General features: G+C 43.7%; 1 protein-coding gene across 2 annotated transcripts; it reads left to right on the forward strand.

Annotated features, from left to right (window-relative positions):
• Positions 1–6,648: 6,648 nt before the first annotated feature.
• On the forward strand, positions 6,649–23,120 carry Tmem9b (TMEM9 domain family member B). Of its 2 annotated transcripts, none has more exons than XM_059269027.1 (5): positions 6,649–6,761; positions 9,262–9,353; positions 14,210–14,318; positions 16,553–16,687; positions 22,693–23,120. In XM_059269027.1, the coding sequence occupies exons 3-5, from the start codon at positions 14,235–14,237 to the stop codon at positions 22,846–22,848; spliced, it is 375 nt and encodes a 124-aa protein (XP_059125010.1). In that variant the 5' UTR covers positions 6,649–6,761; positions 9,262–9,353; positions 14,210–14,234; the 3' UTR covers positions 22,849–23,120. The 2 variants fall into 2 exon arrangements, with proteins under 2 accessions (XP_059125010.1, XP_059125004.1); XM_059269021.1 differs by lacking the exon at positions 6,649–6,761 and adding an exon at positions 7,090–7,291.
• The last annotated feature ends 2,885 nt before the right edge of the window (positions 23,121–26,005 follow it).

Here is a 26,005-nt window from a genome sequence, read left to right on the forward strand (position 1 = left end):
ATGGCACTAGGATGATTAGATGGCCTTCAGTGTTCCTTCTGGTCTCTGAAAATCAGTCCGTGATTTTTTAATTTGGAAATACAAACAACTGGGGTGAACTGGACTCTGTCTCACAGTTCACTCAGCTCATTCAAATTGTCTGAATTCTTTAACCAAATTATTTTAATACCCAGGCTTAATAGAGACACCTAAAATGCTTCAAGATAATTATAAGTCTTGAGATTCATTAATGCTTGTTTTGTTTTTTGAGACAGGATCTCATTATGTAGCCTTGGCTGGCCTGAAACTCAGTATGTAGATAAGGCTGCACTAGAACTCATATAAATCCACCTGCCTCTGCCTCCTGTCATTAATGCTTTTTAAATGCTGCCAAATTAATTACTCTTATAGCTTCTGTCTCCCCAATGTTCACAAGGAGATACTGGCTCTGCTTTTGGGAGCTAGCAAAGTAAGGAGGTAAATGAGTTTTCCTATCAGAAATTTAGTGTTTCTAAGGGTGTAAGAAAGTGTCTACCACATCATAGTTCTGAGTTCCTGGAAAGTGGTCACAGACCTGTCTCATTCCTAAATAGATGACACATCCAAGAAGTTGAAAAACATTACTTTTGGCATTTCTTTATCTAATTTGAGGAAGGATTATTTTCTGACTTTCCCTTTTCCTTGCTCTGCACACAGCCCACTAGTTTGATTTCTATTCCTTAGCTCACAGCATCTATAGATTGGATTACCTAGCTACCCTTACTCTTGTGTAGTGGAAATACCTTTTCAGGCTGGGGACATGGAGGAGATGAACTGGATTCCTCCTCCTTCTGTTGCCAGGTCTCTGCATTAGCACTTTATCTGCTCTGTGTTTCTGGCTGTACTGGGCTTCTTTGTGACACTGATATATCAATAAACTGGGACCTTTCCCTCTGTGTGCTTGTCTGATGGTCTCTGTGCCAGGGTCCCGACCTGGAAGGTGGAGGAGCCAGGGCACAGCCTGGCTGCATCAGCTTTCTGCTTTAGGGCCTTCTGAACGCAAGGCTTTGTGGGTTCCAGCTCAACTGCTGCTGCTCCTTCAGCTCCTCTTAAAGTCTTTGGACAGACTAGTGAATCTCACTGAACCTGGCTTTGTGTCTATAAAACAAGTAGAAAAAGGACTGAACTCATAGTGTAAAGTGAGAATATCCAAAGTAAAGTACAAGAACAATCTGTTATGTTGAACCAGTCGGCAGTGTATGAGAGAACAGTTACTTCTAGAAACGGAAGTGTTTATTTGGATAACAAATGAGAGCGGTTTGGGCAGGGAAAGGGTTGAATTAATCTTACTATATAATTGTGTCATTAGTTGGTATTCCAAGTAAATACATTTTACAGATGATAGAAACTTACCTTTTAAGGATACATATCTTTTTCATTTTTTCTACATTTATTTATTTTGTATGTATCTTTAATACTTAAACATAAGGTTAAGAAGCCAGCAAGCAAGGTGTTTCAACTCTGACAGTGGCTCTCACACTCTAGAACTATGCTCTGCTGCTCAGGAGGAATTGCCACTCCACCTCAAAGAATTTCTTATGCTTTTAAAATTATCCTAATTATGAAAAATGTCAAAATTTTACCAGACCAGTCTCTTTAACAATGAATGACAAAATTAATAGTCATAACTACCTCCAGAAACCTATACAATTATTTAAATAATCTTATCTGTTTTCTCAGAGACTTTTTATTTAGGGTGTGGTGTGTTATAGAAGACTAGAACACTAGGGTTAGAAAGCCAGGTGTGGTGTTGCAAATTCCAGGGTTTAGGAGGCCAAGGCAGGAGGCTCGTGAATTCAAAGCCAGCATGAGCAACATAGGAAGACTGTCCCAGAAAGGGGAGACTGAAGAAGGCTGGAGAGATGGTTCAGCAATTAAGAGCTCTTGCAGAGAACCAGAGTTTGGTTCCCAGCACCCACATCACTCAGTTGACAACAGCCTATAACTCCAGTCCAGATCTGATGCACTTTTCTGTTTTTTATGGAAACCTATGCATGCATGTGCACCTATGCATGCACACATGCGTGCGCGCTCACGCACATACACACACACACACACACACACACACACACACACACGAGGGGGGAGAGAGAGAGAGAGAGAGAGAGAGAGAGATTTTTTAATGGGGAAAAGACTAGTGCTGGGGACGTAACCAATGGTGAAGTGACTAGCATGGATAAAACCCTGGGTTTGATCACCAGCTCTACAGAGAAATAAAAAGGGGAAACAGGGAAGGTAAGGTAAAATTATCCCAGAACAAAAGTTGTGCAGTAGGCATGGAGAAATGTCATCAGTATGAAGGACAATGCGAGATTCTGGGGAGATTTCCTAGTTAAAGTCATAAATGGAACACATGAAGCCCTGAGAGCAATCTCTAGCACTTGGGAAGAAAAAGGGCAGACTGTCTCATGTGTTTGAATGTTCTGAGACTATAGGATAAATTATCAATACTTGAATGCCGGGTACGTTAGCTTTCATGGAAAAAGAGGCTATAGCTAACTTTATTCCCAAGAGAATGCAATCATGTGCTAATTAGATCAACGATGAATGGTATATATACCTTTATAATAAAATATTTACCTGAATAGTATGATATAGGTATATTAGGATAGAGGACGCAGAAGTCATGTTTTCAAAAAGGTTTGAGAGTATAAGTGTGTCTTACTTGCTATAGTATGAAGTAAAATAATAGCCAGGTGGTGGTAGCACATGCCTGTAATCCCAGCACTTGGGAGGCAGAGGTAAGTGGATCTCTGAGTTTGAAGTCAGCCTGGTCTACAGAGAGAGTTCCAGGACAGCCAGGGCTACACAGAGAAACCTTGTCTCAAATAAATAGATAGATAGATAGATAGATAGATAGATAGATAGATAGATAGATAGATAGATAATAAATAAAAATGTAAAATAATGAAATAATGCCCCCAAACCAACAAAGTACGAAGTACTAGTACCTAGCCTGTAATCCCAGCTACTCAGGAGAGGCTGAGGCAGGAGGATTTCAAATTTAAGGCATATCTGGGCTACAGAGTCAGTTGAGGCCAACCCAGACTATTAGTAGGCCTCATCTCTAAAAGAGGATTGGTAGAGCCCTGCACTAATATGAACAAGACCCTAGGTTCAACCCAACTCCCAGCACCACAAACAACAAAAACCATGCTGTTCAGAAATATGGGGCTAAATCTCAGAGATGACAGAAATATAAAGAGATATGGAGATGAGAAATTGAGTGTAGAGGGCTAGAGCAGACCCTGCTGCTCTTCATTATAAATCTTGTGACACTACATGAATAAAAACTAATGTTGTGTAACTTCTCCTGGGAAACACTCAGAAACCCCTCTTGACCCCCAGAGAAGACACCAGCAGAACAAAGAAAACTCAAGTCCAGCTGGCCAACCAGTGAGCTTATGGTGGGGACCCAGAGAAGCATGGGTGACTTTGGGCAGCTGTATCTGAAATTCCTGGTCCCAGTATAGTGACAACTCACAAAAGCTGTCACTGGCGTCCCAACCCAGGTCGTCTTTCTACTACCTATATTCTCCAAGCACTCCACTCCCAAAACCACATCATCTGGGACAGGATTTGTGCCTCTGGTGGCAGGGAGGGAACAGGAGTCTGGCTAGACTCTGTGAGGTCTTCTTGGGAAGGTCGGGAACAGGTAGTCACAGCTCCTCTGATTTCAAGATGACAAAGGCTGGGGGACCAGAGAGATGGCTTAGTGGTTAAGAGCACTGGCACCAGTTACAACTGTTGGCTTATTTTAGGAACCCAAGAATCTAGCAGCCATAGTGGCATCAGCAGCTCCAGGGCCAGAAGTCACACTCTGGCCCTGTGATTACTGGTACTGAAGGGCACCAGTCAGTGATGACATGTATGGTAAGGCACACTTGACGTGTTTCACAGAGTGCAGAAAGCCTCGTATTTCAGGAGACTAATAAGGGCAAGCTGACAGGGGCACATGATAAAGTCATCACTTGGGCTTCCTAATTCTGACTCCAAGTCTGGAGCCGGCTCCTCTAGCCTTCCTAATCATTGCCCACAGAGAATTTTTTCGGCTTTACTAAGAGGTAAGAACTCAGATCTTGTAGAGTACCCTGGCCCTCTTAATCAAGGGGAATGGAGTGGGGGCTTGAGATGCAGCTCAGTAGAAAAGGACTTGCCTAGCATGTGTGAGATTCTGGGCTCAATCCCTAGCATGGCAAAAGAAATAACAAAGAAAGTAGGAAAACCTACTTACAGGAAATCCAGGAAAAGGGCAGGGAGGAGGATGGGTGCTCACATGAGTATAAACAGAACAGCTCTAAAGTGATCCTGGTCGAGGTCTTTCCTCATCTACCTCAGTTCCCCAGGTTCTGCCATTTGCACTTTGGACGTCTCACTCATCTCTCAGCACCAGAAAGAAATCAAACAAGGACTCAAGTAAGTGCCTGTTATCCCTGTGACAACTAAAGGAATTTCCTTCCCTCCTCTTTTCTCTTCCCTTGGTCCTCATATTAATGCTTAGATCTCAGTCTCCAGATCCAAGGATACTAAGACAAAGGTTCCTATGCTCAAAGGGCCCACAAGACTTTGGTAGTGGGTGGGAGCACAAAGCCATATATGAAAACACAATTTTACCATAATGAAGTAAGTTAGGAAAGAGATCTGCAAAATCACAGACATGTACATGTTCAAGGAAGGCTTTCTGGCATTAAAGATCCCTGACCTACATGAAAGAGTCATACATGTATAAGCATCACAGAGCAAGGGAGCCGAGCCTTCCACTTCTATTAAAGTTAGCTGAAATGTACATTTATTTTTGGCAGATACACTTCTTCCAAGCGCTCAGCTATACCTGTACCAGCTTCGCCCCATCACTGTTCTTTTTACCTTAAACTAAATCTCCAGTCTATGGTCAATTACACTCCATTAATGGCTGCCACATTCTGCATTCTAGAACAAAAAATTTTCTAGTTAGCCATATTGAGTTTTTTTAAAGTAAAAATTAATAATTATTTTAATCCAATATATCCAAAATATTTAAATGTTAACCACTATTTAAAATGTTTATCTTATGTGTATGAGTGTTTTGCCAGTATGTATGAATGTGCAGCACAGCACGAAGAGCCACTGGAGAACAGAAAAGAGAAACCAATCCCTCCAGCTGGAGTTACAGAAGGTTGTGAGCTGCCATGGGGGTGCTGGAAACCAAACCTCAGTTCTCTGCGAGAGCAGCAGGTGCTCACAACTGCTGAGTCATCTCTCCAGCTCCAACTTTAATCAGTGTTTTAAAATAAAGGCATTTTTTTTTACATTTTTCTCATGCTGACTCTGAAATACAGTATACGATTACAACATAGTTCAGTTTAGATTACTCACACCTCAAATGCTCAGTTGGCACATGTAGTTCTAATATTCTGCCCATACCAAGAGTATTTGGTGCTTCTTCACTAAACAGACGAGGTGGTCCTAACTTGGGGGCTCACGCCTGTAGTCTGCTATTTAGGAGGCTGAGAGAGAAGGATCACTTGAGCCCACATGTTTGAGACAGCATAGACAAAAAAGAACAAAATAACCCACCAGCCTGAGACACTTGTAGTCTTCTAAGTCTTTGCCACCCCCTCAAACCTTTGAAAAGAATTTTGAAGGAGGCGCACAAGAGGGTTCCTATGCTTTATCTCAAGAGTACATATTCCTGCCAGACGGTGGTGGTGCACGCCTTTATCCCAGCACTCAGAGGCAGTTGGATCTTTCTGAGTTTGTGGCCAGCCTGGGCTACAGAGTGAGTTCCAGTACAGGCTCCAAGCTACACAGAGAAACCCTGTCTCGAAAAACCACACACACACACACACACACACACACACACACACACACACACACACGAGTACATATTCCTTTTAGATGTCAGATCTACAGCTCCAAGCTGATCCAAACTGGCTACTAAATCAGCTTTTAGCAATCAGATCCACAGTGTCTCACCAACGAATTTCATCCTGACAGTCCTGTGATCAGCAGGACACCACTTAGAAGGACTTGAGCTGTCCCCAGTGTGACAGCATCTTTACAAGAACTGGTGAGAAAGCATCCAGTCCTGCTGATTTCACTCTGGGTTTGTTGCCATTTAAGACTAAAAAGAGCTAAATATTTTTAATGCTATAGCACCTTGTGTAGGAGCTCATCTAGCATCAACAAGAATCATACAGCAAAAAAATATTGAGAAAATTCTACTCGGTAGTTAAAACATTTTTACTAACCAGGAAAGGACTTTTTTTTTTTTTTAAATGGGTATCTTGGGAATAGATTTTGAAATTCATAGAATCCAGTCCCCTCTTATTGAAGGGAAATGATTTCCCTGATGACATTCCAGTAAATCCCTAAAGGTTGTGATGAGCATGCTGCATATATATATTAATTAGAGGCACTGCGTCCTCTCCAAGGTGCTCCTAAATATCAGCAGAAGAACACAACTCAGAGAGTATGGTCAGCGCTCCCCGAACTGAGGGGGTTTAAATAGGCATGGCCTCACAGGAGCGTAGCGACTGGATGGATTCTCCACCTCCAGCAGTCCTGGGCGAGGGATGCTGCCGGGGCGGTCCATATCTAGGGGAGCCTGACTTGAGCCAGCCCAGCTCCACCGTCTTGGCCCACTTTCCAACCCCAAGCTGCACCAAGGCGGCCAGCCCCTAGTGGAAGCCACACCCACGTGGGCAGCCCACAGCGACCGGGGAGCCCGGCAGGGAGCTGAATCCAGGAGGCGCAGAGCACAGGTTAGCACCGAAGTCCAGGGACTGAGTGAGCTCCGACCCTCCGCCGCCGGGTGGGCTTCGGAGCTCGGGACGCTCGGCCACTCCCGGCCAGGTCTCCACGCCCAGCACCCTCTCGGCCTCGGCAGCTCCCGAGGATGGGGCTCACCCGGCCTGCAGGACTCGGCCCGCGTGGCCTGCTCCCTGGAGCCGCAGGACTCGGCAGCCCCGGCCAGGGCAGCCCCCAGACCGTAGTGCAGCCCCGTGGCAGCGGCCGCGGCAGGCCCGGCGCACCCGGAACCGTTTCCGGGGCGGAGGCTTTCTCGCAGCTGACCCGGCGCGGACGGTGACGCGCAGGCCCAGGCGGAAGTGCGGGCGGAGGATCCCGAGCCGGATCCCGAGCCGGGCGCGGGGCTCGGGGCTCGCTGGGGCGGCTGGCTCCCGCGATGGCAAGCTTATGGTACGGAGGCCTGCTGCGGCTGGGCTCCGGGCTCAGCCTGTCCTGCCTGGCGCTGTCCGTGCTGCTGTTCGCGCAGCTGACAGGCGCCGCCAAGGTGAGTCCCGCCCCGCCCGGCTCCTGACAGGAGCTCCGCCCCTGCCTCTGGCCTGGCTGAAACTGGGGCTGCCCACTAGCTCCCCACTCCCAGGTTCTCCCAATCCGACAGCCAGATCCCCTGCTTCACAGCCCGGGCCGGCCCTTCCCAGAGCTTCTTAAACCTCAGCCCCTGACCAGTACCCGGAGCCGGGTCTGCAACTCCTCCACCTCCTGACACGTCCCTTCCCAGCCCCGACAGCACACACCCGGAACTTGACGAGCTTTCCAGCCCTGGGAGCTTTGAACTTTCCACCCCTAAACTCCGGCAGCCCACTCCCGCCCTTCACCAGCCCTCAGGCCCCAACTCAAATGATGAGAAACCCCCATCTTCCCGAAGTCTTCCCTACTAAGGACTAGCTCCTCTCAACTCATCCATGAACAGATTTCCTTGCCATGGTGGGGGCTCGCCTCTTGTGGCATCCACCCCTCCCCAGGAGGACCTACAGAGTCATCTCACCAGCTTGAAACTCTCACTCAGCCCCCCTCCAGGAACGAACACACACACACACACACACACACACACACACACACACACACCTCCCTCTTCTGATAAGGGAAGGGAAGAACAGGCCTAGAAGAGAGGGAGATTATATCCTTTTCCCCATGGTGTTTCTTAATCGTTCTGGTCCGCTCATGTTGTTATCTGGTGCCCCAGAGCTGCCCTGAATCAAGAAAACATATGCTCTCTTCCCAATGAGCTAACTCATCACGGGGCAAAATAGAAAGAATTCACTGTGTGGTGGGGAAAGAGTGATACTGCATTTTTAAAAGAAGAGGTTTATAATATCTAAATATTATAAAGGGCTGGGAAAGACAGGTTACAGGAAGGCAGGTGGTTTTGGTAGTTTTTTTTTTTTTTTTCAATCTTTCTGATGTTATCAGAAATAGGGACAGCAGAAAGTCTCCCAACTTTTGAAATATTGTTGGCACCCTCTGCATGGATATCATACATCACCATTTTATGTAGTGTATCATGATATACATAATACATGTATTTGTCTATCTCTCCTTGGTAGGATTTGTTCCAGTAAACAGGAGCCACTCTTGCTTATCTGAGTCGCCCTCATTGAACACCGGGTCTGGCACAGTGGTTGCTGAATACAATTAGGAGCTGTCAACAGCTCTGCCAGACATTGCTCTGTACATAGAAGCAGTGGACAGGTCTCTTTGGGGACTAATGAGCCACTGCCATCTCAAATAAACAGCCCTTTGCTGAGGAAACATCCCTTGGATCTATCCAGCATTTAATGGCTGCTTCCTCTGCTTGGTGAAACTCATTTTGCTAGGAGTTGTCCTCCCAGTTTCCTGGGGGGACGGAGGTTAGCAAGATTCGGCAAGATTCGGCAAGATTCAAGCTACTTCCCCTTTCACTGCCCTCCTGGCACTGGCTGAGTGCCTCTGGGTCTTCATCCTGTCTGTAGCCAACGTAGCCCTTTTAGCCATGCTCAGTGCCTTTCTCCCCAAAGGAAAAAAAAGTTAGAGAAAATGAAATTAGAAGGATTCTGGCTTCCCCCACTTTTGTTGCATTGCAGGTTGAACTGGCCTTATGCATGCTGCACATGCTTTAGCTCTGAGCTGCATCCACCCCCAGCCTAGAACTGGGACTTGCTTATGAATAATTTTGAATTGGATTCTCCCCCGTCCTTTCATGCCAGCATTTCTCTTTGTAGGCCTCATTATCTGTCATTGACATGTCTTTCTGGTGGCAGGTAGATGATGACACAACTTGATTGTCATGGGTTCATAAGTGGGTTTAATAAATCACAGGTCAGGGCTTGTGGGCTTTAGGAACTTGTGTCTCTCAAAACTAAATCTTTATGATGGTTTTAGAACACCTGACAAGATACTCAGCAAAGTGGATGTGTCCAGATTTTTTTTAATTATTGATGCTAATATAACCAAGTTATGATGCTTTCATTTTCATTACAGAATTTTGAAGATGTGAGGTGTAAATGTATCTGCCCTCCCTATAAAGAGAATCCTGGACATATTTATAATAAGAACATATCTCAGAAAGACTGGTAAGTATTATGGGTCAAGAAATCACCTGTCACATTTCTTTCTGTGGTTCTTACAGTTAACTCAGAATATTCATACAATGTCTTGTTTAGTTTTTTTAGCAAAAGTGTTAAATTCTCTATGTGGAAAAAATGAGATTTGAGTCCTGAGTGCATGATACGAATCTAAAGGAATACTGTAGCCCAAACAGAAAGCTCTAGGCTGGGAGGTTTCATATGGAGGTGGGACTGAGTTTATTGTGCCTAAACTACCAAGGTCTCTTGTGCCCTCTTAAACTTTGGTCAGGGATCTCTTACTTCTCAGTGAAAGATAAGTTGAGCCGCCTTTATCGGATGTATAATTTTTAAGCACTTTAAAAAATTTTGTATATGTTCATACATACATGTGTGAGTGTCTGTGGCGACCATGAGGGGATATTGAATTCCCTGGAGCTAGTGTTACAGGTGCTTGTGAGATGCCCAGCTTGGGTGCCGGGAACCGAACTGGAGTCCTCTGCAATAGTAGCCAGCACTCTTAACTACCAAGCCCTCTCTCCAGCTCCTGGCTTGTAATTTTTACAATTCATACAGTGTTTTCTGGGAGTGGGGGTTGTTTTGGTTTGGAATTTGCTTTTGTTTTTTGTTTTGAGACAGGGTCTTACTATGCAGCCCAGATCAGCCTGGCACTTGTTTCGACAGCAGGGCTGGCTTCAGGCTCTTGATCGTCTTGCCTCTACTTCCCAGGCTACAGTTTTTAAGTTTTGATGATACATTGTGAACTATTGGAGACTATATTTAAAAGTTTCAGAGATTTGGGCATGAATGAGAATGAAGTATGTGTGTTAGAATTTCTCCTTTGGTATGTGTCAGTGGGTTCGGAGAATGTTGAGACTGTGTGATCCTTCAGCCCTTAGGCAGCCAGGCAGGCCTATGACTGGAATCCGGATTGATTAGTTGACTACCAGCAGCTTTCTCAGTCTATCCCAGTGGGCCTTAAAGAATGACAGATTTCTCTTATGTGCCTGAAACAAGAAGTGGCCAGGTTATACAGCAGGACGGATGTCCTTCCTCCAGTGGGACTGTGATGTCACACCACAGTGGAAAGTGATGGGGAGTAGTGCCAAATAAGGGGTGCTTCGGCATGTGCCTGGTTTCTCAGCTCTGTAGTGAGCAGCAATCTGAAAGCAAGATTAAATCTGTTCTGTCTGCCGGGCGGTGGTGGTGCACACCTTTAATCCCAGCACTCGGGAGGCAGAGGCAGGCGGATCTCTGTGAGTTTGAGGCTAGCCTGGGTTACGGAGTGAGTTTCAGGACAGGCTCCAAAGGTACACAGAAAAAACCTGTCTCGAAAAACCAAAAAAAAAAAAAAAAAAAAAGTTTGTTCTCTTTGACTTTGAGCACACTTAGTTTCTCTGGTGCCATTGTTTATTCTTCCCACAATACGCATTTAGGTTCAGTCTGTTTAGTGTGTTCTTGTGATCCTGTGAAGGTCTGTGTTCCACTTTAAGAGATTGGGTTTGGGTTTTTGGTTGTTGTTATTGTTTTGTTGTTGTTTTTGGAGACAGGGGTTTTGTGTAACCAGCCCTGGCTGTCTTGGAACTTGATTTGTAGACCAAACTGGTCCCAAACTCATAGAGATCTGCCTGCCTCTGCCTCCTGAGTGCTGGGATTAAAGGCGTGTATCACCATACCGGGCTAATGATTGGGGTATATTTTTAAAGGCTTTGTACCAGCAGGTTACTTTATATGATACATGCAAGCTCAAATTCTTTTTGTACTGAAGATAATATTCAAGGCCTTGTAAGTTCTGGGCAAACATTCCCCCACTGGACAGTAACCCCAGTCCTCAAATATATCTTTAAGATACTTCTATAATTTTCCCAAAGCTGTTGAACATGTGTATAATCAGTATGTTTTCTTACCGGTAACAGATGTGATGTGTATTAGTGGAGTAGCAACTGAACTCACTTTTCAAGTGTTTAACACTAATTTTTGTTGTTGTTAACTTTTTATTATTCTATGATGAGACAGGGCCATGTCTTCATCCCTGGCCATAAATTAAAATTAGGAGCTTTGAAAAATAAATAGTTGAGGAGCTGGAGAGATGGCTCAGCGGTTAAGAGCACTGGCTGCTCTTCCAGAGGACCTGGGTTCAATTCCCAGCACCCACATGGCAGCTCACAGCTGTCTGTAACTCTGGTTCTAGGGATACAACACCCTCACGCAGGCATATATGCAGGCAAAACACCAATGCACCTGAAATAAAAATAAATAAATTAAAAACAAGAAAATAGTTGAAAACAAGACCTAATAGGATTTTTCTTCCATCTCTTCTACTTTCTCTTACTTGTAAGTCTTTTGCTGATGTATGTTCCCATTGACAGTGCAAATTTTTAACTTGTTTGGAAAGACAGGCAAGTTATGGTCTACCAGCATGCTATAGCTCCCTGAGGACCTGGGTATCTGTGAGTCCCTAAATACACTTTAACCTTTTGTTCCCTGGGCCTTTTGTTTTGTTCAACTGTTGACTTTAATTCTTCATTGACTTGGGATAGTTGGTTAAAAACAAGGAAAGCTAAGAGTAGTGCTCTGGCTTGTCTTTGGGATCTTGTCAAAGCTGATTCTTCCTTTGAGCACTAGGTGGGGGTGTTTCCTAGTTGCTGAGAGTGGCTGAGCCACATCTTGGGGCTAGCTCTGTTTATTATGGGTTAGTCAGACACAGCCTTCCTGCTGCTTCAGCCCTGCACAGCCCTTCCTTCTCCCTCCCTCCCTCTCTCTCTCTCCTTTTGCCTTCTTTCCTTCCTGCCTTCCTGCCTTTTTTGAAGCAGGGTCTCGATATATAACCCAGGCCTGTCTGGAACTCTCAATCATCCTGCCTCTGCCTTCCAAGTGCTGGGATTATAGGTGTATGCCACCGTGTCCAGCTTTTGTTCAAATTAAATTACTTGTTGTAGATACCTGAAGTTTGTATTATTTATACCATTTTGAGCTTTGTTTCTAATGCTATAGTTTAGAGCAACAGAACATGAAAAGGTACATTTTGGTAGGTCAAAGAAGGAATCATCTCAGAACACCGAGTGCCCCCAAGAGGGGTGGCTGGGCTAAGATAAGATACTGTCATAGCATTTTGAGGCAGTCAGAGATGACTAATGAAGACACACCAAAGTGGAAGCAAGGGCTGGCCAGACTGCTCAAGCATGAGCACACACCTCACATACACAGTTGCAAAATGGAAAGTAATCATTCATGGCAGATTCTTGGAAAATGACAGATTCCTAGAAAAGATATTTTCTGTAGCATTTTTTTTAAATAAGGTATCTCTCTTATTTTTTGTATACTTCATTTTTCATTTAAAAATACTTTAAAATTTAATTTTAATTTGTATGTTTATAAAATGGGTTTATGTATACCACATGCATGCAGGTGCCCTTGGAGGTCAAAGATCATCAGATCTTCTGAAACTAGAGTAATAGGTGGTTGTGAGCTGCCTGATAGCATTTCTGGGAACCAAACCCAGGTCTTCTGTAAGAACATGAAGTGCTTTTAACTGCTGAACCCCTCTCCAGCCCCTGGATGTCCTAGAACTAGCTCTGTAGACCAGGCTGGCCTGGGATCTGCCTGTCTCTGTCTCCCAAGTTCTGGAATTAAAAACATGTGCCAGCATGGCTGGCCCAAGAATGTAATTATTTCTCACTGTGGCTTTAGGGGTCCACCTTTCAGCATTTCATAATTTGCTCTTCTATTAAATGTAATAAGCCATTCATATGCTATATTGTGGCAATTAAAAATAATGTTAATTGGGGCTGGAGAGATGGCTCAGAGGTTAAGAGCACTGCTTGTTCTTCCAAAGGTCCTGAGTTCAATTCCCAGCAACCACATGGTGGCTCACAACCATCTGTAATGAGATCTGGTACCCTCTTCTGGCTTGCAGGGATATGTGCAGACAGAACACTGTAGACATAATAAATAAATAAATCTTTAGAAAAAAATAATGTTAATTGGGAGCACATACCTTTAATCCCAGCACTTGGGAAGCAGAGGCAGACAGAGCTTGAGACCAACCTGGTCTACAGAATGAGTTCCAAGACAGCCAGCGATACACAGAAAAACCTTGTCTTGAAAAGCCAAAATAATAATAATACATAATGATGATGATGATGATGATGGTGATGATGATGTTAATTGGGATAGGGAAGATGGCCTAGTGGGTAAGAATGCTTGCAGTGTATGATGACCTGAGTTGGAATCTCCAGCACCCACATAAAAAAAAGCCAGTGTGGCCATGTGTGCCTGTCACACATGTAGGAAGCAAAGGCAGGGGGACCACTGGGGCTTGTGGCTGCCAGCCTAGCTGCAGTTTCAGGGAGAGACCTTGTCTCCAGGGAACAAGGTGAAGAGTGATATTTGATATTCCCCTCTGGCCTCTGCTGATGTGTACTTACACACACATATGTGTACACCACGCTTTTTCTCACACACAAATGAAAATTAAAATGTGATTAATTCACAAGAGATAGTATTTAAATAATGCCTTATGTCACTTTAAAGCATTTAAAGGAGTTTTGCTTGGTAACTGGGCAAGTCTAAATATGACTTGTTTTGGCAAATAGATTTTTTTTTTTATACAGTTTGGGATTTTCTAGGGCATCTGAAACTGTTAGTAATAGCAACTTGGACATAGACAGCCATTGTCTTTTGGCTTCTTACACTGTTTAATACTGAGAGAGGAAATTATTTTACTTTGCTTTATTAATTATTCATTTTTTATATTATTTCTTTGGGTAAGCTCAATGATCATTCTGAGTTTCAGGAAAAGTTTTGATCAGAGACAGGAAAATATGAAGCCAGGCTTCTGCAGTCTTTTACCCTTGTTTTTTCAGTGATTGCCTTCATGTTGTGGAGCCCATGCCTGTGCGGGGGCCTGACGTAGAAGCATACTGTCTACGCTGTGAATGCAAATATGAAGAAAGAAGCTCTGTCACAATCAAGGTGAAATATAAATATAGTCACATGCACACATGCATGCACAAACACTCGCACATGCTCTCCAGAAAAGACAGAAACATTTGACCTTTCCTGAAAGTAGTAATGCACCTGCTCTTGCTTTCTGGATCAGTTAGGATATGTTAAACAGACAAGCGAAATGGCTCTAAAATGTGCTATAAATAATTAGCATATTCTGGAAATATATCGTAGTTTCTCTCTGGATCATGTATGCTCAAGTCCTCTTGCCCCCTGCCCTCACAACCCTTTGACTGAATTATGCATTTGGTCACTATCATAAACATGTAACCAGGTCTTCAGGTCCTGAAATGGAGTGTGGATAACTCACCACCATTAGGTCACTAATGAACTCAATTACTTTATTATGGGGACGAGTGGTTGTTCTCCGGTTTGTTTGTCTTAAGATTGTGCTTCCCGTTCCTTTCCTAAAAAAAGAGGCCTCATAACTCAGGAGGCAGAGGCAGGCAGATTTCTGTGAGTTTCAGGATAGACAGTAATGTGTAGAAAGACCCTATCTTGAAAAGAAAAGGAAAGAAAAAAGAAAAGAAAGGAAAAGAAAAGAAAAGAAAAAGGCCTCATAGTGAATGCAGGGCATCAATCACAAGCATTTCAGCAGGGCCCAGCCCTGTAGGGAAATCTCATCATGCCTTGGGTTTGTCATGTTCTGCTCTTCTCTCTCCCTGCCCTTCCTCTTTCCATCAGTTTTTAAAAAGATTTACTGATTTTACTTTATGCATATGAGTGTTTTGCTTACATGTATGTCTATGCAGCATGTACATGCCTGATGCCTGCAGAGGTCAGAAGAAGGCATCAGATCCTCTGGCACTGGAGTTATGGATGGTTATCAGCCACCATTTGGGTGCTGGGAATTGAGCCTGGGTCCTCTGTAAAGAGCAACAAATGCTCTAAACTTCTGAGCCATCTCTCAAGCCCCCTAAAGTATTATTATTTTATTATTATTTCATATGTATGGATGTTTTGACTGCATGTATGTCTATGCACCACTTGCATGCCTCGTGCTCATGGAGGTCAGAAGAGGGCATCTGACCCCAGGAACTGGAGTTACAGACAGGTGTGAGTCTCCATGTGGGTGCTGAGAACTGAACCTGGGTCCTCCAGAAGCAGCCAGTGCTAACTGCTGGGCCATCTCTCCAACCCACCTCTTTTTCTGGAACCCAGGTCCTCATGCCTAACAGGGCAATGTTTAACCACTGAACTGCAAGCCTAGCCCATATGCTTTTTAACACACCTTTTAAATGTATAATTTATATATCCTAAAATTCTCTCACTTTTATGTAGATAATTTAGTAAATTAAAACAGCATCTTAAACTTCAGTTTTTAAAACATTTGTCCCTGATCCCAAATGGCCACTATTTAACTTTCTACCTGTACACATCTTAATATTTCATGTAAGTAAAGTCATATGTGGTCCTCTGTGACTTTTTATTTTGTTTAACTTGTAGTATGCACCAGGACTTCATGTTGTTACTAAATAGTATTCCATTATACGACTGTTTTTCAATTCATGAGTATTTAGATTATCTCCATGTGTATATTATGAATAATACTGTCATGAGTGTCTTTGTATGGATATATGTTTGTTTTTCTCTTGGAAAAATTCCTCAGAGTGGTAAGTTTATGTTTGTTTAAGAGATGGCCAGACAGTTTTCCAAAGTGGTTGCACCATTTCGCCAGCAGTGTGTGAGGGTTCCTCCTCTCCATGCCTTGGCCAGCTGTTGGTGTTTTCTGTGTTATTATAGCCAGCCGAGTGTATGCTGTGCCCTTGGCAGCACGTGAATTAATATCCTGAAAAAAAATCACTGTCCTAACAAGTGTTTTTCATACCTCCACTTACCTCAAGGAGTGGTCTGTTGAAATCCACCTGAGTCACAGTCTCAGCTAGCACGCCTTTGGCTGCTCTGGCAGTGATACTGCTGAATGTCACCTGCCATGTTCAGCTGAAGAAAGAAAACAGCTGTTCAGGCCATGCTGGGGAATGATGAGCAGTCAGTGGGGACCCACAAAAAGATCCAAAGGCAAAGCTTTGTTCCCTCCTCTCCTGCTTTGGTGGATTAGTTTGCCTCTCCTGTTGGACTCTGGCTGGTACAGAAATCCTGTGGGCTGAGTAGATTGCCAGTCTTCACTGTAATGTCACTGTTACCAAACAAACTGAGTTCTCAGCTTGAACAGAGGGTAACTTCTTTTCATTTTCCTTTAGGTTACCATTATAATTTATCTCTCTATTTTGGGCCTTCTACTTCTGTACATGGTATACCTTACCTTAGTTGAGCCAATCCTGAAGAGGCGCCTCTTTGGACACTCACAGCTGTTGCAGAGTGATGATGACGTTGGGGTAAGTTCTGGCACTGCAGTAGTGCTCACTGCTAGTCTCTGCCCTCATCTGGAATGAGTGGAGATGGCCATAGGTAGATGTTGTCATGGAAGTGCAGGTCCTCACTGAGGTGCTCACTGCCAATCTCTGCCCTCATCTGGGATGAGTGGAGATGGCCATAGGTAGATGTTGTCATGGAAGTGCAGGTCCTCACTGAGGTGCTCACTGCCAATCTCTGCCCTCATCTGGGATGAGTGGAGATGGCCGTAGGTAGATGTTTTCATGGAAGTGCAGGTCCTCACTGAGGTGCTCACTGCCAATCTCTGCCCTCATCTGAGATGAGTGGACATGGCCATAGATAGATGTTTTCATGGAAGTGCAGGTCCTCACTGAGTGCTCACTGTCAATTTCTGCCCTCATCTGGGATGAGTGGAGATGGCCGTAGGTAGATGTTGTCATGGAAGTGCAGGTCCTCACTGGGATGCTGAAATGAGTTCTAACTTTAGTGTGTATCCCTCTATGAAGAAATCGTTCTAGCAAGCCATACATGCAGCCCACTAGGCAGAGCACATAGCACCCCCTGCCCAGCCTTTCAAGGATTACAGGTATCTACAGGCATACCACTTCACACCTAGCTTACTAAAACACCTAGATAGGTTTAAAGAATTCTAAGAGAAGGCTTGGGGAGATGGCTCGGTAGATAAAGGACTTGGTGTGCAAACAGAAAGACCCAAGTTTGAATCTAAGAACCCATGTAAAGCTGGGTGCAGTAGCACATGTCTGTAAACCCAGTGTTCCTACAACAAGATGGGAGGCAGAGAAGGAGAATCCTCAAACTCATGGGCCACTAGCCTGGTGTATGCAGCAGTGAGCAACAAAGGAAAGACCCTGCCTCAAACAAAATGAACACCTCAAGTTGTTGTCTGACCTCCACACACATGCCTTGGCATGCCCATGGTCTGCACTACCACATACAAATACATGCACATACACATCATACATATACAAAACAAACATTTTAACTAAGAATAAATAATTCCAGGAGTAGATTGGTAGGCTGAGAGAAAGGTAAGTCTGGGGATCTGATATAATAAAATATGTAAAAATTTAAAAACAAAAACAGGCACAGATAGGCTGGATGTAGTGGTGCATACCTGTGATCCCAAGATTTAGGAGGTAGGAACAGGATGATTAGGAGTTAAAGATCATTCTTGATCACATAATGAGTTCAGTGACAGCCTAGGCTACTTAAGAACCTGTGTCAAATTCAAAATAAATTAAAACAAAAAAACTAAAGGGCCATGGAGAGAGAGAGAGAGAGAGAGAGAGAGAGAGAGAGAGAGAGAGAGAGAGAGAGAGAGAGAGAGAGAGAGAGAGACTTAGTGGTTAAGAGCGTATATTGCTCTAACAGAGGATCTGGGTTTCATTCCCAGCACCCATGCTGAACTGCTCACAACTACCTGTAATTCCAGCTTCCAGCTCCAGGGGGCTCTAATGCCTTTGGCCTCCAGTCTCTGCAGGCACGTGTACATACATACACATAATTAAAAATAATAAATCTTAAACATAATACACACATAAAGCAGACAGTAAGATTAATGCCAGAGAGAACTTGTATATAAGAAGCAGTAGAGTCTCAAATGTTTTCCATTTATATATTCTCAGCCTTGACTCTGTAGATACTGGAGTTAAATTATCCTTTGTTGTGAAGAAACCTTGCCTTCAAGAAACCTGGCAGGGGACAGAATCACTACCAGTTGAGAACTACTGACAAATGTCTATCAAAGGCCTCACAGTATTTCCATTCCTAGCACAGGAGTTTATGCGGACTTTACATATATCCTTATAGCATTAGTTACCTGCTGCTGACTCAGAGGCAATGTTAGTGTAAAACATGCAGAATGTAAATTGGTATAAAAATGTGTAGATGTAAACATGGAGGGCGACACTGATTGATAGGCTCATGTGCTTAGTAACCACTTTGCTCATGGGTGGTTAATTCTTCCTACATGCTGACCATTGGAGAACATTGTCACTAAGAGTCGCAGCTGACTCTGATATTTGTCTAACTGATTCTAGACAGAGAAAGGTTTTCCAACCAAAGCTGTGAGTTTAACTGTACAAATAGAAGTTAAATTTCAGTTGGTATGAACTGCTTAGCTAACATGGGAGTTCTTCAGTATGTACTTTTTAAAGGTTAATTTTAAGGCATTTAAATTTTTACCCAATTTTTTATTCTGTTTTATTTAAGGCAGATAAAAGTTATTACAATTAGTCAAGAGGTTCACTTCAAACAATGGTAGTATTTGTTGTATCATATATCCAGGACACATCATCACTATTATCTAAACATTCCACTGAAGCATGCTTTGTATTCATTGTAATTTTATCAGGTGTAAAAAGAACAAACACATGAAAGTGGAAATCTCTATTTGCATCCTCCCTGTGTCTGTGAGCAGCTAGTCTAATCTTGTTCTGTAGGTGGATTGCAGACCAAAAGGATTAACTGGTTTGTTTAGTCATTTGAGTTTGTTCCTTAGGATTTTCCCTTCCCCTACCTTGAGGAGTAGGTGACAGGACTGTGTAACTGAGAGGGTCTCTGATAAAGTACTTCCTTCTTGCTAGTGTTGTTTATGTCCAAATAAACCAATGGTAATAATATTTTATATACAAAATCACTGATGCACCATTTTCCCATAGTAATCTACCCGAAACAGTTTGGTGTGTTGGGAGGCTACAATACCAACTTAAGGTTAGGCACACAGAGTATTGGTGTCTGTGTGTGCTAATTTGTTAAATGACCTTGGGCCAGTTATTTCCCTATTGGAAATCAAGTAATGCTACAACTTTAGCTGTTTGCTTTCTTTTTTTATGTTTTTCCTCTCTTTCTCCCTCTCACCTCCCACCTCAGTCTCTCTCTGCCTCTCACCAGGGTCTTACTTGTAACCCTGGCTGACCTAGAACTTGCTCTATACACCAGGCTGGCCTCAAGTCTGCAGCAGCCCTCCAAGCACAGGGGTATACATCACCATGGCCAGCTAACCGTCCTCTTTCTTTACCTTTCTTTCTGTGTCTGTGGACCATCTTAGACTTGATAGCATTGTCTTTATTGTTTTCATTTGTGGAGTTAAATAAGAGATTTGCAAAAGATATCACCTAAGTTAAACAAAAGTGGAGGACATTTTGATAGAAGACAAGGATGCCTTATAGAAAGCCTTTGAGGTAGCTCGGCAGTTAAGAGCACTGCTCTTGCAGAGGACCCGAGTTCAGTTCCCAGTACCCATGTCCAGTGGCTCACAATTGTGACTCCAGCTCTAGGGGATCTGACACTCTCTTCTGGCCTCTGTGGACACCTGCACTCATGTGCACACACCTACACACATACACATAATTCAAAACACAGTAAATCTTTTTTTTTTTTTTTTTTTTTTTTTTGTTTTTCGAGACAGGGTTTCTCTGTGTAGCTTTGCGCCTTTCCTGGGACTCACTTGGTAGCCCAGGCTGGCCTCGAACTCACAGAGATCCGCCTGGCTCTGCCTCCCGAGTGCTGGGATTAAAGGCGTGCGCCACCACCGCCCAGCTCAAAACACAGTAAATCTTTGCAAAGTAAAACAAAAAGCTTCTTCGAGGTCCAGAAAGATGGCTCAGTGGGGAAAGGATCTTACTACAGGAGCAAGCCGAGCAGCCTGAGTCAGTTCCTGGAACTCAGCTACCGATGCATAGAGAAAACAGACTCTACAAACACAAGAACAAATAAATATTTTAAAAATTAAAGAAGTAAGGTGCTGGGGAGATGGCTCAGCACTGAAGAGCACTGGCTGCTCTTGCAGAGGACATGGGTTCTATTCCCACATGATGGCTCACAACCATCTGTAACTCGAGACTCAGGGGATCTGACACCCTTTTCTGCCCTAAATGGTCACTAGGTATGAACATGGTTCACAGACATAGTTGCAGGAAAAACACCCACATATAACAAATAAATACATCTCTAGAAAATGCTCGGGATATGTAAACATAGTAGAAACGCCTTGCCGTAGAGACACAACCAGGTAAAAGCCCGACAGTGACAGTTGTAATACAGTCAGGTGGTTGTGCATAGCTTTCCATGCCATGTCCACTCCCGCCGCTGCCTACGTGCAGCAGAATGGTGTTGCTTCTCTCCTGTCAGCAAACCTAATTTAAGAGGCCTGGCCTGTGTTGGAACACCTAGAAACTTTGCTGACATGGGGTTGAGGAAAAACTCAAGAAAAAGCAAAATAAAAACAGTAAATTACAATTGAAGCTGTTTGTCATGTGGGCAGCTGTGTTGACATCTCATCCATAGGTAGATTAGTGCGGTGGTTTTCTGTGTAATGACTACAAACATCCAGTTGAATCAGTTTATTTTGACCGGAGAATCTGGCTTTGTACACAAACTAGGGTAACCTTCATTAGCCTCTTTCCTAAGATAGCAATTAACATTGAAGCCGTGGAGCTCTCTGCAATGAAAGATGTAAGTTTTTGTTCATTAGACATGCTGAAGTAAGCCAGCCCTCACTCTCCATGATAAGAGAAGGCACTAAAACACATGAGCTCTGTCTCACTGCAGAGCGGGGAAGAGAGAAAATGAGAAAGTTCTGGAAAACAGTTCATCAGTGCATGCTGAAGGCCTAGAGAGACATTAACACCAGCCAAGATATGGCCCTGAGAACTCCTGGCTGCTCTAGCCACTCTAGGTGGACATGTCATCAGTTCTGATATAATGGGAGTTGGGAAATGGAAAGACAGAGCTCTCCTCTGCCACAAATGAGCTATTAAGTTTTGACTAATACAGAGGAAAGTCCTACATTAATATCTACATGGAGATAGGAATGTGAAAGCAGGCTTTCTTTCTTTCTTTTTTTAAAGGGACCTACAAGTCATAGCTTTTGAAGGCTTTTTTTGTTATTATTTTTATTTTTTTAAGATTTATCTTTTATGTACATCAGGGTTTTACCTGTATGTATGTCTGTGTGAGGATGCCAGATCTTTTAGAACTGGAGCTATAGACAGTTATGAACTGCCATATGGGTGCTGGGAATTGAACCTAGGTCCTTTAGAAGAGCAACCAGTGCTCTTAACCTCTGAGTCATTTCTCCAGCCCTGCAAACAGACTTTCTTAGTCGAGGTATAGGTGGTGTTTGCCTGAAGTTCTGGTCTTGGGAAGTTGGAGGACCACTAGTTTGAGGTCAGTCTGGACAATACAGTGTTCCAGGCTGGCCTGGGTGACATGGTAAGACCAAATCTTAAGGGAAAGAAAGGCACAAGAAAATGACTAAATTTTTTTTAGGATTTAAAAATTTTTATATGGCTGTGTGTGCACATTTTTGCAGGTATCCTGGGAGGCCAGAAAAAGGTGTCAGATCCCTTGGAGCTGGAGTTATAGGCAATTGTAAGCTGCCTTACAGTGGTGCTGGGAACTGAATTCAGGTCCTCTGGAGGAGCAGCAAGCATTCTTAATTGCTAAACCATGTCTCCAGTCCCTTTAAAAATTTTAATTGCATTAAAATAATTAGTTTGTTTATTTAGGGGGCAGGGGTGGGAGTGTGGGCCTCCACATGCCTCAGGGTGTGTGGAGCTCAGAGGACAACTTGAAGGAGTCAGTTCTTTGTTTCTAACATGTGGGCCCCAGGATCAAACTAGGTCAGGCTTGGTGGCAAGTGCCTTTACCTGCTGAGCCATCTCACCGGCCCAAGAGAATAGATGTTATTCTCCCACTAACCAGGAAAGACTTCTCTTTAACGATAATGACCACTGTCGTTGGCTTGGTGTCTGCTTCTTAAAGAAAATGCCTTTGAAAATGGTGACCTAAGGATGTGTTTCTCATGTACCCGTTATTGCTCCTGTCTCTGGAATCCTCTGCTTCTGTAGCTGAGCTTGTCCTGCTTCTACTAGTTGAAGGACAGAACCCCCTGCCCCTAGTCTGGCTCACAGACAAACTGTTTGTTCTGTGCATGTTTTATGCAGCTCCCGCCATCTCTGACAGTTTCCACCTTGACTTTCAGGATCACCAGCCTTTTGCAAATGCCCATGATGTGCTGGCCCGCTCTCGCAGCAGAGCCAATGTTCTAAACAAGGTCGAGTATGCCCAGCAGCGCTGGAAGCTTCAGGTTCAGGAGCAGCGGAAGTCTGTCTTCGACCGACACGTTGTCCTCAGCTAACTGGGAACTGGAATCAAGGTGACTAGAAAAACCACGGCAGAAAAACCACGACTGGGAAGAATTGACTGGGTGTCCTTGGGTTTTAATGCCCTGTTGTTTTTACACATCCTTGCTGGATGGAGGAAGACTCAAAGTTGGAAGCAGACCCACATGCTTAGTATTTTTTCTTGTTAATGTATTAATAGAGACATTTTTAAAGCACACGGTTCCAAGTCAGCCAGTAAACCTTTTCCTACTTGTGACTTTTACTAATAAAATTAAGCTGCCTGTGAGTTATCTTGAAGTCCTGTGCCTGGAACAAGCTCTCTTTCTCACTACACAGTTCTAACTTGGTTTTCAAGATAATTTCCAGGTGTGTTTCTCCTTCTGTTTTTCCATGGTGGGAGAAGGAAGGGAGGCCTTGGGAGTGCTTCACAGAGCTTCCCTCCAGTCTCTTTACTAGACAGACATGTAAATACACCAGACCTATTCCACTCCTTAACATTTCCAGTGTAGCCAGCTCTCGCGTGCTGGCCTGCCCACATGACTTTTGCACTGACTATGTTACTTAAGATTCTGGTTGGCCTATGGCTGCATTTCTTGGTAAGTTGGATCTAAAATGCCTGGCGGCTCTTCACGAAATGCAGACTTGTTTCGTTTGTGCGCTGTGATGTCTGATGCAACACATCCTAGAACAAACTGGCCGTTTGCTAGTTTACTCTAATAACTAAACACAGTCTCGGTGTGTGTGGTCTTCCTCATCTTCTTCTAGTATCTCTAAGGACTTGAGCATTTAGAATAAAGACATTTTCTCTTAAGCCCAAGCCTCCCTGGGTGAATGGCATACACATACTGGTCAGCATTTCCTGTTGTGCTGAGAGGCAGCTATTTGAACTAATGTGGGCAGCTTTGAACTAGGACAGGAGTTCAGATGGCCTCTCTCTGAGAAGTCTAACAGTTATTGGATAACTGGCTTTTTTCTTCCTACATCCTCTTTGGAATGTAACAATAAAATAATTTTCAAAACCCCTATCAGTGTGTCCGCTGTCCAGCCTTCTCTCCTTCTTCTTGTGCTATGTGATAACCTGGTGATACAGAGACCTTTGGTACCCTGTTGTTTGAAAACACGTTATGGAACCGAATCCTAAAACACTGACATGTATTACAGGTGTATGGGTGCAGAGAGAAAGATGATGTATTCCTGGGTACACAAGTAGTCAGATAAGGTGAGAAGCTTGAAATCATAAGCCAGGCATGGTAGTGCATGCCTATAATCCTAGCACTCAGGAGGCTGAGGCAAGAGGTTTGCTTGGAATTCAGTCATCCTGGACTGTGTGATGAGACCCATACATACATACATACATGTATATATATGAAAAACATACATACATACATACATGTATATATATGAAAAACATACATTTATATAACAATTCATAAAGGAGTGCTGATTCTGTGAAGATCTTGGCAAAATTACAGATTTACAGATACATTAAATTCATATTAACATTGTTACATTAAATTCATAAGGATGAGAAATAAAAACTCAGGGGCTGGGGAAATGGCTCAGCGAGTAAAAGCACTTGCCACACAAACCCAACTTGAACTCGAATCCCCAGGACCCAGATAGAAAAGCTGTATGCAGTAGTGTGAGCGGGCCATCTACCCTGCTTATGCATTCTGTCTCAGACAAGGTGGAAAGGTAAGGGCTGACACCCACAGCTTGTCCTCTGATCTCCACGTGCATGTGGACCTGCACACACATGAAAGAAAGAAACCTGGGAAGAGAGGGAACTTCCCCAACCAGATAAAGAATTACAAACTGATACAGTGGCTTTTCCTGTAAGCCCAGCTTTTGGGAAACTGAAACTGGAGAACTGCCAGGAGTTTAAGGCCAGCATAGGCTACAGGATGAGACTAACATCTCAAGGGGGAAAAAATAGCTAATATATTTACTGGTGAGAAGCTAGAAACCTTCCCCTGAGATCAAGGGGACAAGGATGTCCTCTTGTGACTCTTGAACACTACCCTGGAAGTCCCAGCTCACGCAATAAAACAAGAAGTACACAGAGTGAGAGGAAAAAGTAACACTGTTTGGCGACAACACTGTCTTCTAAGTAGAAAACCAAACAAGAAAACCCTCTGGAACTAATAAATGGTTCCAGCAAGTTTTCATGATGACAGTATGCAAGAGTCAGGTGCTTTCCTACGTACAAGCGATAAACAAGTGGGATGGAACTGGAAATTTAATGGTACAGCCGGGGCAGGGAGAGGACTCGGCAGGTCAATGTGGTTGCTACCAAGCCTGATGGCCTCAGAATCCCTGGGACCCACTTGGTAAAAGACTGAACCAACTCCTACAAGTTGTCCTCTGAGCTACACACACACACACACACACACACACACACACACACACACACACACACACACGTTCATAAACTATTTAAAAGGGGAAAGAAGGGGCTGGGGTGTAGCCCAGTTGGTAGAGTGTTTGTCTAGAATGCATGAAGCCCCAGGTTTGGCCCTCAGCATAAAAATCAGGTGTGGTCGTACATGCCAGTAATCTCAGCACTTGGTAGATAGATCCAGGAGGATCAGAAGTTCAAGGTCATCCTCAGCTACTTGTCAAGTTTCCCCATTAAAAAAAAAAAAAGCCTGGTGACATGGCTCAGTTGCTAGGAGCATTGGTTGCACTTGGGGAGGACCTGGGTACAGTCCCTAGAACACACATGGCAGCTCATACCCCCTGTAATTCCAGTTCCAGGGGATCCAGTGCCCTCTTCCAGCCTCCATAGGTACCAGCTGTGCACATGATGCACAGACAGACATGCAGGCAAACCACCCATGCACATAAAATAAAAAAAAATCTTTTAAAAAAAACATGAAAGGGGGAGGGAAACTTTTGAAATATCTATGATTGTATGTTGTTCTTCTAAATAAGATAGTGTCATGTGAAACAAAAGAAAAAATAAATGAATATTTAAAATAAGATATAATTTTAATTACAGGTGAGCAGGAGAAAGGTCAGAATCCTCTCTGTGCAACCTAGAAGGGGATGTTCTCTGGGCTTCTTGGAGAAATCAAACCCCCACCTTGCTTCTCTGTAGTTAAACTAATCATCTGCAGCCTGGACCAGAAAAACATTGTATTCCATCAGGGAAACGTCACAGGGCCTGGT

The sequence above is a fragment of the Peromyscus eremicus genome, chromosome 1, assembly GCF_949786415.1.
Source record: "Peromyscus eremicus chromosome 1, PerEre_H2_v1, whole genome shotgun sequence".
NCBI classification, from domain to species: domain Eukaryota; kingdom Metazoa; phylum Chordata; class Mammalia; order Rodentia; family Cricetidae; genus Peromyscus; species Peromyscus eremicus.

What these genes read in the sequence shown, in the direction of transcription:
- Tmem9b (XM_059269021.1), top strand. Translation starts at nt 7,184, where the DNA reads ATGGCAAGCTTATGGTACGGAGGCCTGCTGCGGCTGGGCTCCGGGCTC. An exon ending in AGCTGACAGGCGCCGCCAAG is followed by an intron (nt 7,292 to 9,261) that starts GTGAGTCCCGCC and finishes TTTTCATTACAG; the next exon opens with AATTTTGAAGATGTGAGGTG. An exon ending in AACATATCTCAGAAAGACTG is followed by an intron (nt 9,354 to 14,209) that starts GTAAGTATTATG and finishes TTGTTTTTTCAG; the next exon opens with TGATTGCCTTCATGTTGTGG.